The 13,621-nt window shown below is 42.6% G+C and overlaps 1 protein-coding gene across 3 annotated transcripts in view; it reads right to left on the bottom strand.

Annotated features, from left to right (window-relative positions):
• Window positions 1-13,621, bottom strand: part of FBN1 (fibrillin 1) — a 213,563-nt gene that overhangs the window by 54,576 nt on the left and 145,366 nt on the right. For all 3 annotated transcript variants that reach the window (XM_033167565.1, XM_033167564.1, XM_033167563.1), the window contains exons 30-32: window positions 11,668-11,790; window positions 8,479-8,604; window positions 6,461-6,586 (exon numbers count right to left, since the gene is read on the bottom strand). In XM_033167565.1, coding sequence (XP_033023456.1) covers window positions 6,461-6,586; window positions 8,479-8,604; window positions 11,668-11,790 — 375 coding nt within the window. The remainder of the gene's footprint in view (window positions 1-6,460; window positions 6,587-8,478; window positions 8,605-11,667; window positions 11,791-13,621) is intronic.

The raw sequence follows: 13,621 nt of genomic DNA on the forward strand, positions 1-13,621 counted from the left end.
TGTATTCTATCTAAGTCTCTACAAAAAGCAAAAAGCAAGGCTGTAATAAAGGGCCGCAACACACCAAGGGGCTGTGTGAACCCGTCTCAAGACTCCAGCGCTCGAGAGCAAGCACAGAAAAACAACCACATCCCAGCTCTCACACTGAACTTATACTATCCCACTGAACTAAAACAGAACATAAATTGCTCTGCCACCAGCCCAGCAGCAGCTATCAACTTGGCCTCTGTACAAGAGTCATATTGTTGTGAGCCACCCTGAGAATATTTGTATTGAGGGAAGGCATGCAGATAAATAAAGCGTACACAGTGGAAACAGGCCGTGGTGCGTATGACATCAATTAAAGCAATGTACATAATGCAAACTAATGCATTGTTTAAAGTTAAAGGGACCTTAGTAAAGGTAAGGGTACCCCTGACCGTTAGGTCCAGTCGCGGACGACTCTGGGGTTGCGTGCTCATCTCGCTCTATGTGCCAAGGGAGCCAGCGTTTGTCCGCAGCTTCTGGGTCATGTGGCCAGCATGACTAAGCCGCTTCTGGCGAACCAGAACAGTGCACGGAAACGGCGTTTACCTTCCCACAAGAGCAGTACCTATTTATCTACTTGCACTTCGACGTGCTTTCAAACTGCTAGGTGGGCAGGAGCTGGGACCGAACAACGGGAGCTCACCCCGTCACGGGGATTTGAACCGCCGACCTTCTGATCGGCAAGCCCTAGGCTCAGTGGTTTAGACCACAGCGCCACCCGCATCCCTAAAGGGACCTTACACTGGCCCATATCCTAAGTCCTCACCCGCTCTGTGACTTGTAGGTCATATTCCTGCCACTATGTGCTGAGAGCTGCTCCCTACCTTCTACAGATGCAGCAAGAGAGAAAGTGGTTAGCAACTTTCATCTCCATTTCTCCCCAGCCCTGGGTCTTAGGCAAAGTAGTGGCTGGTGGGGCTGTACAGGCAGAGTTGTTCATCTGGCATCCCAGTGCCATGTGTCGCTGCTGAGGAGGGGCAAATTAGCACGGACCTCAGTGTGAGCACAGTGGCAAGAGCAATGGACTGGCTCCATTGCTATGCCTCCACCACGTCAATCTCCACCGCTGTGCCCCTCTCCATCATGTAGCAACATGCGTCGTTGGGGAGCCAGGTAGGCAACATGGCTCCACCCACCGCTACTGGGGAGAACATGCATCTTCGTAAGGTTATGCATTTTGTTCCCACGTCACCCCTGTTTCCCACTTGACCTAGGATGAAACGTCACATGATGTGTTGTTTCTCTCTCTCCAGGTTTATTTTTTAAAATATGCACTTTAAAAACAAGCAAATGCATTTCTCAAGTGGTAGGGAGGTGACAGGATGCAGGTAGGGGCTTTTCTCTTGCTCATAGAAGCATGTGAGCAGCTTCAAACAGGGCTTTTGAGAAGCGCTTTAAGGGAGCTTCAGTGGTCCCATTTCAGCTGAAACAGGATTGCGGGGGGGGGGCACATTAAAGTGCTTCTCAATAGGGCTGTTTGAAGCATCCACCCCTTCTTTAAATGATGGGGGGAGAGGGATGCTTCAATAAATGTTTAAGAAGCACTTTAAGACAGCTCCTGCTCATCCTGTTTCAGCTGAAACAGGATCACGGGAACTGCTATTAAATTGCCTCTCAAAAGTGCTGTTTGCCTTGCCAGTTTTGTCAACTGATGGGCATGCTTGGAGGAAATGACCTCACGGGCCAAATTGGACCCCCTGGTAGGCCAAGGTTGGACTGCAGGCCAAAGGTTCCACATAGATGAACATGATAGCAATATATGTTGCAAAGGTTCCAATGACTAATTAGGCTACATGGGTTATGGTCCATCCAAAAGCTACTGTGATAGGAGGTTTGCTTTAAACCAATATTGTTTCCTATGATTTCTTTTGCAATGGCACTGCACTTATTGCCCAGAGAAAAGCTAAGTTATGTTAGTTCCAGGGCATGTGCAGAGTTCTAGATGGACCAAGCTCCTTGGTGACAGGCATTGTAAGGACTGTTTTGTCATTTGCTAGTGGAGGATCTGGTAAATAGATTGAGCATCAGATGTACTGAATACAATAAATGTGAAGCTTTGATGAAGTATAGGAAGTTGGAATTAGGGCTGGGTTTTTATAAAGTACTGTTTCTGACTCCCAGCTTCCAAACACTTTCAGTGTTGTATTCCTCATTCAAGCAAGAAATACACACGTAGCTCAGCTGACCCAACTCACTTTCATTTTCTGATAATTAAAAATGATGGCATGAATCCCGCCCAGATTTCTGTCACAGGTAATGTATATCTTTGCATATAACCAAATATTTCTATCAACTCTGCCCACATTCTTACTAAGAACTGAAGTGAAAACAGATTAACATCTGTATAGAATGGGACTGCATGTCAGTGGGTGGATTGCAAACAAAGTTAAATGATTGGGGGTGAAGGGGGAAAACATGTTTACTTGTTAAAATGGAAACAATCAGTCATGACTAAAGAGATGAAATATGTAGATGCAACTGTAATAGAACTCAAGAGGACATTATGTGGCTGTTCTCATGAACAAAGAGACTACTCTTGAAAGTTGTGTTCACATTTTTGCAATTCTCAAAAAAAAATGTGTTGGTGTCTTTGGCATGTCAACAAAAAGAAGAGAATGCATCCTCCATCGTCAAGCTGTTCATCCCAAATGCACACATTTTTAATGCTGTCACCAAATGCTGTGTCACTGGGGTGGGGTGGGGGGTGGGTGGGAAGGTCTCCTGTCTGGGAATAGGAAACAAAGCACTTGGCTCCAGGTCTGAGCAATAAAATAGGCTACACACATTTTTAACAAAGGAATTTGGACAGTTGGGACAAAAGGAGGACCCCTGTTCCTCTTCCAAGGGCAGCTGCAAATACTGTGTTCACATTCGAGTGAGCAGTAAAAGGAACACATACTTCACACTGGCTGCCAGAGTGCTAAACTTATGATAAGCACAATACACAAATGTTCGGGGGACACATTCTCACAACTGAGACCACCCCCTTCATCCTACCCCTTTGAATCTCGTTACACTACTGCTGCAAGCTCCCCCTTCCATTGCAGCTGGCTATACATGCACTGCATTCATTGCTTTTTATTATTTATTTATTTATACTTTCCAAGTTTATACATTTCACTAACTTTACATTCATTTTGACATTTCCAAACCTGACCTCCATTCCCCACTTTCTGCGGTTCCTTCAATTTTGTTTTTATTATCTTCTGCATATCCAAATTAACCGAATTTGCTGATTTATTCATCTTCTTTAAATATACGTATCCTCTTATAAAACTGCAGGTTGTTACAATACTCCTGCCAATGTTTTTATCTGTTTATAATTTATCTGTAAATATTCAATAAACCATTTCCATTCTTTTATTTTTTAAAAAAATATCGTTATCTTGATTTCTTATTCTTCCGGTAAGTTTCACCCAGCACTGTATTCATTGCTGATCCTTCCTTAGGTTCCTAGAATCCCCTGCCGTTTTTCTGAGCCCTCCTTGTAGCAACAGACACTCTCTTCTTCCTGTATCTTGCTGCTCCTCAGCAGCAGAAGCAAATGGACCATGGCAGTAGGAGAAATGCAGAGAGGGAATGCCACCAGCATCTTCAGCTGCAGCAACCCAAGGTTACAAGTTCCCATCCCGCGGAGAGAAATATTCCCCCATGGCAAAACATTCCTACCCCTGGAAGGCTAACATACAGAAAGGCTCCTTGCATACTATTCTCCCCAACATGCTAATTTTTCACAGTAAACCATAGCTAAGATTTGTTCTGTGCTTAGCATGGTTTGTTCAGAGCAAAATGAACCACAATTCCTGGTTTGGATGCAACACGAAAGCCCCAGCAGCACTAAACATTTAGACCACTATGACGCCACTTTAAACAGTCATGGCTTCCCTCAAAGAATTCTAGGAACTGCAGTTTGTTATGGATGCTGAAAGTTGTTAGGAGACCTACAATCCTCAGAGTGGGAACTGCAGCTCTGTGAAGGCACGATATGGGTCTTCCTGGTAACTCTCGTGACTGTTTGAAGTGGTATGATACTGCTTTCAATGCATAGTGCAGACAGTACCCGAGCTGGAGGTCATTGCTTTTTGCTCCTGCTGGCGAGAGACTAGGAGCAAAGTGTGATAGATCTCAGTGTTCACTGCAAACTATGCTTACCTGTGAAGTGGGCTTTTGTGTATGAAGTTTTCTCCGGAGGGTGGGGTAGATTCGAACATGGGATTCCCACATCTATACTGAGAAGTGGTACCAACCCCAAAGGACTTTTAAAAAATCTGTATATCTATCTACAGCAGGCACCCCCAACCTTCGGCCCTCCAGATGTTTTGGACTACAATTTGCATCATCCCTGACCACTGGTCCTGTTAGCTAGGGATCATGGGAGTTGTAGGCCAAAACATCTGGAGGGCCGCAGGTTGGGGGTGCCTGATCTACAGAATGCTGGAAGGTTGGTCCAAGAGGGGAAAAGCAATTATTGCTTAGATCCACATTCATGTATGCGTATTCATGGCAGAAGACAGCTGTTACTAATGAACAGGGATACATGATGTTCCCACACTGCTCTCACCTAGAATCATTTTCAAATATTTTTGATGTCTGTTTTACAACATTAATTTCAGTTTCCTAGCAGAAGTGACTTATTGGCTGGTGTATTTGTCCCACTCTGAGACTGCAAGAGTAGTGTTTGTTCTAAACCTGCATTTTAAAAAATTAAATTAACCATATGCTTGTGTTTATATTTTAGGCAATAGCTATGATTTGGAACCCCACTGTTCAAATACCAACATCCTGTGTTATTAATGCAACTGGCCTCTGAGCTTGTAAGTCTGAACTTCAGTGCTTTTGGCTGGTGAACGAAATGAAAATCATGTATGTTTTGGTTTTGCTGACATATCTTGATATAATTCACTTAAAATCAAGAATCTGTACTGCTGTCACTTTGAAAGCACAAGGAGAGGGAAAGAAAGCTATTTAAACACATACTATTTGCCAAAACATTTGGAAAAGAGAGTCTGCTGTATGCACACAAAGTGTAGACTTTCCAAACCCAAATCCAATATGGTCTTGTTGACATGGTCCTTGGTGGTCTTGTCACGATGCAGTGAATTACATGCTGTGTTAGTTGGTCCAGTCTTGCTCACAACATGGAACTTTGCCAATAACTTAGGTGGAATAAAACTTAGTATAAAAGATTTTGCTGGAGTAAAGGTCAGTTCTCATGTTACATCTTCCAGACACAGGAGACATTCCTAAATCTGTATGCATAGTGGCCTAGTTAGGCAAAACACAGCCCTGACTCAATGGCCCACTTCACATGTAACATTAAATCCCAGTTAAAAAGTCAGGAGTATAGGAGAAGTGAAGCAGGGACTTTTGAGCAGCGTGCACTAACAGACTGCTTGTTCATATATATCCATAGTTAAATTTTAACTACGGTTTAACGTTACATGAACAGCAGGCTAATATATGAAATCCAGGATTACAAAATAGGCTCAGGGTTTTATGGATTTCTTATGGCGCTTAATCTATTCACTGCAAAATCACCCACTGCCTCCAAGCCAAAGGCACCCAGGAGTTCTGGTGTGCACATGGTGGTCCTGTTTATCCATGAACACCTTTAGTTATGTTAACTACAGAGGAATTGAGTCATACCTGTGCGCTACCCATTCAAACAGGGCGCGTGGACAGATATAGGAGTGTTTCCTCCTTTTGCAAATCTGCAACTTGAGAGCTCACCCTCAAACTACGCAATCCGAGACGCCATTGAGCACAGGCAAACCTCAACAATTTTGATAGGAATTAAATGTAACTGGATGAAGGATCATGGAAAACCCATACTTCCTTTGCTGGACCACAGGCGGTTTAAATTAGCAGCCTTTAGAACAAGGGCCTACTGCTATCCCCAACCTAGAATGTGTGTGTGTGTGTGTGTGTGTGTGTGTGTGTGTTTTAAATAATCACATAGGTCCATCCTTCTCCTTCCTTTAAAAATAATTAACCAGAAAAACGACAAAAAGAAAGTGGGCAACCCACCCTAGAGCAAGCAATGATATAGGTACCAATTGAGCTTTTAAAATTTATTCTTAGCAATTATTTTGAAGATGAGAGAAGCAAAGCACTCTCCTTGTGCCAGATGACGAAAAACAACAGGCAACTTTCAAATCACTCCACGGCTATAAAATTAACCACTGATGTATTATGAAAGTGGTGAGTTTGTTGAATAACTGACTAGCTAAACGCCTGCCAGCAAAGCCCAGAAGATCTCTCATTATTTCTCTCTCACGTCAACTAATCTTAAATTTGTGCCCCAGAAAGAGGCATGGCATTCTGCTTTACCAAACAAATGGGCAACTATTCTGTTGACAAATATGTGTATAAAGTTGTAAATGGGGGGGGGGGACGGGGACTATTTACATATAAGCATAAGACATATACATACCTGTGCAACCCGTTGTTCCTTTCTTGCCAGAATAACCCATATCACAGTGACAGATAAAGGAGCCTCTTGTATTCTCACAGCTTCCGCTCAGACAGATGTTCGGGTTCAGCTCACATTCATTAACATCTGATGGGGGGGGGGAGAGGGGTTATAGTTGTAAAAATCTTGAGAAACTGCTACTCACATTTCACTCTAGATACAAGTATTGTTATAAACTATTACGAAAAGGGAGGAAGTAGCTATGACATTTTTGGCAGGGGAATGATATGGTTTTGGAAACAGATCCATGCAGCGCTGTGAAAAGACTGGAGCCAAAGGATAGTATTCAACTGATTTCCACACATCGCAGTGAGCCATTAAATGAATGGCCACGACTGACTTAGGCCCATTAACGTCAATGGGTCTACCCTGAGTAAAAGTGAGTTGAAAACAACCCAAAGTCTTATGCCATTTAGGAAGCTGAGGATAGTCTTGTTTCTAGCTCCTTGAAGGTAAACTCAAAAGAAGTAACCTGGAAGTTTTCCTCCTTAGAGCTGTGATGGCATTTTGATAAAGCCCTGCATATCTTCAGAGAGATTTATCTACTTCAACCCTCTGGTGGCTGTTCCTATTCATTTGAATATGAGCATTCCTTTCTACTTCTCCCCCCCCCCCAGCATTGGCTGCTAGTTTGAAATTTCCATTTTCATGAGCCCAAAATCTCTAAAAGTGGATATATCAGGCCTATGTTTTCTTATTGTATTCTGAATGTTCCCCCACCACTGGTATTAAAAAGTGCAGCCGCCTACCAAGGTCTTAATGTTCTCCACTATCTTCTTGTGTGGAACATTTCCCCCTCCTTAGGGTAATTTTAATCCTAAAAGGCCTGGAATCATTTCACTGGAATCCCAACCCTGTTTATAAAGGCTTCACTTCTGAAGATCTGCACTTCAACTGATGCATTCTTAGCCTGTTTTACATTAGACACTTTATCAAAATGCTCCAGAAGCTCACAGAAAGGATTTTCACCCTTGATAGGGATAACATGCATGAAACTTATAGCAAGTGTGCTAGCTCGGCCCCTCATCCCAGTCATCACCAGTTTCTGCCAGCTCCAAGACAACTGTGTACATACAGCAGGGCTGCCTCCTATACTCAGAGAAGCTCTCACACATTTTGGAACTCTGGAAAACCAAAGTTCCGCACAAATGGAAGAACCCACAAGGATAGGAGGTTCCACTGCTGCAAACAGTCACCCTGGAAGATGCAGAGGGCCAGAGCAATGCAGAGGTGCATAGGTAGAGAGGTGGTGAACTCACGAACTTACTCTTTGCTCCTCAAGTGTTTAGTTAAGGCCTGCTCAGAATGTCAGAATGGGGTTTGTGTGCCCTATTCAGCAGATAATCTTAGAGAAAACAGAATACCATATTTTCATATTTTTCCATGTATAAGATGACCTCCAATTTTAAACTTTAAAAAATTGGCAGGGGGGAATATCATCTTATACACGAAAAAATATGATATGTTTCAAACATTTTCCTTTATTATTATTTTAAAAAACCAAACAGAAACATTTCTGTGTTCACCATCTTTGAAAAACAGGAGTCTTTCGAAGGCACTTTTATAAAGTTTCATCTGCAGCCAACATCTTCCAAATGTGAAAATGAAACAAATGACATTAAGCGATCTTGACAAGCACAGTGGTACCTCTAGTTGCGGACTTAATCTGTTTCGGGGTGCCGTCCACACCCCAAAAAGTCTGCAACTAGAGTGCCTCTTCTGTGCATGCGCGGGCGGCGATCCGAGAAGTAAACACTTCCGGGTTTGCTGCGTTCGTAAGCTGAAAGTCCGTAGGAAGAGCAGAACGCAACACGGGGTATGACTGGAGTGGCGAACAATTGGTTGCAATCTATCATCTACATTAGTAACATTGATTAAGAGTTACTGCTTGCTTGCAAATTTCAAATAAATCACCATCTCCTTTATTTTCATCACAGGCAGGTTACAAACAGGATTAGGGTAACATATTTTTTACTTGCCTAAACAAGTCTTCATGTCATCGGATGTCATGAATCCATCATAACAAAGACACCTGTATTCTCCAGGTATGTTAGTGCACTGGCCCCCATCACAGATGTTATGATTGTCTTCACACTCATCAATATCTGTAAGAAAAAGTGACAAATTCTTAACCAGTTGACACCCAAATCTATCCTTTCTATCTTAGTTAAGTGATACTTATTTCTAGAAGCGAAAGTACAGAATTGCCACATTACATCTATTAAAGCTAAGGAAGTCCACATACAGATTTATTTTGCAGAATAATCTTTTATTATAATATAATATTTTGCATCTGCTCTCTCTGCTGGAAAAAAAGCTTTGCAATATTTAGCATTTAAAATTTAACATTTATCCATACTCCTGTTTACTGTCAGTGACTAGGAAACTGATCTAAGATGCTAGAAATTCCTCTCTTTTCTTGTAGCTACCAAGCTGTTTAAACTTATTGGGTGATATCCAATGTCAGCCATACTCAGAGTAGATCCACTAAAAATCCATTCATAAGATTTTAATGGGTCTACTCTGAGTATAACTTGTTTTGTTTTTTTAGGAACCCTCCGTGTTTTCTGATTGCAAACTTTTATAAGTTCTCGTGATTTTTTTCCTTCACAATAACACCACATACTAGGTTAAGATCCAAAACTTTGCTTGGTTACTCAAAGGAAATGTTTGCAAAACAAAGAGCTGAGCTGAGAACCCCCTCTCTTTGGAGAGAAAGGGCGTAACTCACAAGGAGATGAGTCCATTGTGTATGTTAGGAATTATGCAGCTGCAGAAAACTTAACTCATTTTAACTACTGGGTCCAAGAGTTTTCGGACCATTATTCATTTTCTGCGCAGCCAACACAAAACAAACAGATACTGTTCTAACTGTTGTTTTTGTAAGGAGATGCAACCTGGAATACATCTCTTGTTGGCTACTGCTTTTCTTATTAATCACATGACGCTATCACACTCATCAGCAGTTTGGAACTACATCCTTAGCTGAACTGGCATGGTGGGGGGGGGGAGAAAAAAAAAAACCTTATTTGTAAGCCACATATAAATAAGGCTGCTCCACTTACCCGTGGGGAGGGGTTGCGGTGAACCGCGTGACCGCCCACTCTCTCCCGGGCGCGGGGGACGTTGTCCCGCGTTGCCCGGGGGATCCCGGCCATGTCATTGGCAGCTGGCCTATCGGCTGGCTGTGGGGGGCATGGCCGGGACCTTCATCTCTGTACTGATGTATACGTAACTGTCAAACGAGGATACCTCTGAGGAAATGGGACCCATTCCACAAAACCTTAAGCTGCAATCAGTGGCTTTCTCAACAGGGGTACATTTATAATATAGCTAACATTTAATTAGAGGCATTTATAGTCCTCCAAGAGGTGCTGGGCACTGTATATGGTCTTCCTCTTTTTCTTCTCATAGCAACCCAGTGAGGTATGCAAGGAAGCATATCAGGTTTTCTTGATCTGCGTCTAGCCACTGTTCCAAAGACGGCGTCTTCCTATTTCTCCTTTTCCCTCCGCCTTGCCTCTATCATACTGCCTCTCTTTTATTAAGGGACAGAAACGTAATGCACAGAGAACCACGACTCTTTGACAGCCAGAAACCCAATCTTCAATAAGTGCTCGTGCCAGAAGAACTTGTGTTTAAACAAGCATTTCCCCACTGAAGGAAGCGGGCACCTTAAAATTAAAGCACTCTGGTATAATATCTTTGTGTATCATGGTTTCCTGTTCCTAATACGTGGATGCTGTCACATCTGTGAAAAGAGGCCACTGCAAGTAGTTGGGAAATTGTACTTCAATATTGAATACAGATAACCTTTTAAAATAAGAAAGCTGTGTGTGCGGAGGATTATTGCCAACCCACATCCTTCCTGCAGAATCTTTGGCCTTTGAAATAATACGCCTGTGCCCTTATTGCATAATTCCTGTGACTGTAATTTGTTTTAACTGTTTTAGTTCTGAATTTTAAATTGTGATAACCCACCCTGTGGCTAATACAACAACAAGTTCCTTGCTGAAACAAAAGGCAGAGTTATTTAATTTGAAATTGTTGTAAGTTTTCTCACTCCACTTCCCTAACCTCCAAAGCGGCCTGGTGCAGCAATTTATTTACTTCTCATTTGCTTATAAAATTATTTGTATGCCACCTTTTTTGGGACGTAGCCCATCCACGGCATCCCACGGAATAATAAGAAGACAAAATTAACATCAGCAGAGGGCGCCATCTTGGTCCACCTCCCTCAGTTGGAGGGAGTGGCCCAGGAAAGGGCACTTTCTGTGGCAGCCCCATAGTTGTGGAATTCCCTTCCCACAGAGATGTGTTTGGCATCTTCGCTATATAGCTTTCAGTAAATGCTGAAGATGCAACTCTTTGACCACACCTGAGACCGGTGTTATCAGGAGTCACCTTGTTCTTGTCAATGTAGTAATATAGTAATAATAAATCTTTAATACAGTCAAAGACCAGCAAGAAAATTGTACAGTCCAATTCATATAATTGGTATCTACTTAATAAAATTCCAATTAAAATTTTGCAGATTTTTAATTTTTTTTATAGAATTTTTATAGATGGATCTTAACTACCTGTCGACATTCCTGCAGTGGTCCTACAGTAGTTCAACTAGGGTATCAGTCACTGGTATTTGCTGTCATCACAGTGCGTCTTATTCTTGTCGCTATGTAGCAAAATTTTGCAACAATCCTAGTCGTCTCTATGTCTTTGTCAGCTAAAAGGGTGAATGTAGTATGCCTTAACTATTTTTAATTCTTAATTTTTAATTGTTGCAACACACCCTACGACCTGCTGGTGAAGGACAAGTGGTAATAATAAGAATAATGCAATGATCTGAAATAATCAGCATTTTAACAAAGTCTGCAGCATTAACAGTTATTTAAACATCCCATTAAAACCGTTACAGAGACAAATAAGGCTATTAATCCTGCTACATGTGGCTCCCAAATCTGAAAGTTAGGGCAGCAATCCATTGCATAAATGTGTGGAAATACCACTGATCTCGATGGAACTTCTAAGTAAACATGCAAAGGATTGGGTTGCAAAAATGGCAATGACGAATACATACAAAAAGTGAGAATAAGGCAACAGATACAGCCAAAAAACCAGAAGCAGCTTGGCAGTGGCTATCAGTATAAATGTTCACAAATTGACTTTACCAGTGCAAGTTCTGTGGTCTGGCATTAGCGCATATCCTGGTCTGCAGCTACATTCATAGCTGCCTTCCGAATTTGTACAGAACGTGTCGCAGCCACCGTTCATGATGTCACATTCATTAATATCTAGAAAGAAAGAAATGACAATGTAAAGCACAAAATATTTTTATTACTTTTTTAAAAAGTAATGCCTGTGAGGCTGTGGAAGTTTGAAAGTTCTCAGTGTGCTTTTAAACTGACACTAAACTGATTAGTGTTATCTTAAAGGTAAAGGTAAAGGGACCCCTGACCATCAGGTCCAGTCGTGTCCGACTCTGGGGTTGCGGTGCTCATCTCACTCTATAGGCCAAGGGAGCCGGCGTTTGTCCGCAGACAGCTTCCGGGTCATGTGGCCAGCATGACAAAGCCACTTCTGGCGAACCAGAGCAGCGCACAAGTAAGGAGAGACTTGTCTATCTCTAGAAAGCCCTTCTTTCCACCAGTTATTAACTATTCCTTGTCAAAGGTAAGATGGGACTGGCAGGAGCAGCTGATTCGGAACCAGTTTTAAAGCGGCCTGGGCCCAACTTGGAATAGGGGAGTTTGTGCTCTAAACTTTCAGAATTGTGTTCTCACGATATCACAAATTGAAGGGGTTAATTCCAGCTCTTTCCTGTAAGATACAGATAGAGAATCTATAGCCCTATGTATGTTAATTACATAGGAAGAGCCTGCTGGATCAGGCCAATGGCCAATCTAGTCCATCATCTTCTTCTCACAGTGGCCAATCAGATGCCTGTGGGAAACCCACAAGCAAGATATCAACACAAGAGCATTCTTCCCTTCTGTGGCTTCCAGCAACTGGTATTAAGAAGCATCACAGCCTCTGACCACAGAGGCAGAGCACAGCCATCATGGTTAGCAACCATAAAGGTAAAGGGACCCCTGACCATTAGGTCCAGTCGTGTCCGACTCCGGGGTTGCGGCGCTCATCTCGCGTTACTTGGTGTTCAGCTTCCGGGTCATGTGGCCGGCATGACTAAGCCGCTTCTGGTGAACGAGAGCAGCGCACAGAAACGCCGTTTACCTTCCCGCTGGAGCGGTACCTATTTATCTACTTGCACTTTGACATGCTTTCGAACTGCTAGGTGGGCAGGAACTGGGACCGAGCAATGGGAGCTCACCCCGTCTCGGGGATTCGAACCACCGACCTTCTGATCAGCAAGCCCTAGGCTCTGTGGTTTAACCCACAGCGCCACCTGCATCACAGAGGCAGAGCACAGCCATCATGGTTAGCTACTACTTTCAGCCTTATTCTCAATGAATTTGTCCAATCTTCTTTTCAAGTTGATGGCTGCCTCCCACTGCCTCCTGTGAGAGCAAATGCCATAGTAACTATGCTCTGCGTGAGTGAATATTTTCTTTTATCTGTCCCAAATCTTCCATTGTATGTCTATGAGTTCTGGTGTGATGAGAGAAGGAGAAAAGCTTTTCTCTTTGTTGTTTAACTCCAACTTGCATCAGCTCCAGCCAGCATGGCCAATGGTTGAGGTTGATGGGAGTTGTAGTACAACAAATATCTGAAGGGCCACCAGTTCCCTATTCCCGTTACAAGATATCTGAACAGCAGTTGTGGGGGATAACGAATGTGACAATTTGTGATAAACTATGGAAAGCATTCAACTGCCTGCTGGCCTTCTACCTGTGTACCACAGATTTTAAAGTAATTATCTTTGAAATGAGGCCCGTTTGGTGTAGAAATCATTGAACTAATTGCAAATATACTGTATGGATTTTATATATATGCAGTTTTTGATTACATTTGATTTCATACATTCATCCTCTCCTATCTAATTACTTGTGGATTTCCCAACCTATTTTTCCTTGACATCCTATCTTGCCCTCTTTGGTTTGCTACAACTCACTATTCTTAATTCAGGTAGGTAGCCGTGTTGGTCTGACACAGTCAAAATATATA

The sequence above is a fragment of the Lacerta agilis genome, chromosome 13 (assembly GCF_009819535.1).
Source record: "Lacerta agilis isolate rLacAgi1 chromosome 13, rLacAgi1.pri, whole genome shotgun sequence".
NCBI lineage: Eukaryota > Metazoa > Chordata > Lepidosauria > Squamata > Lacertidae > Lacerta > Lacerta agilis.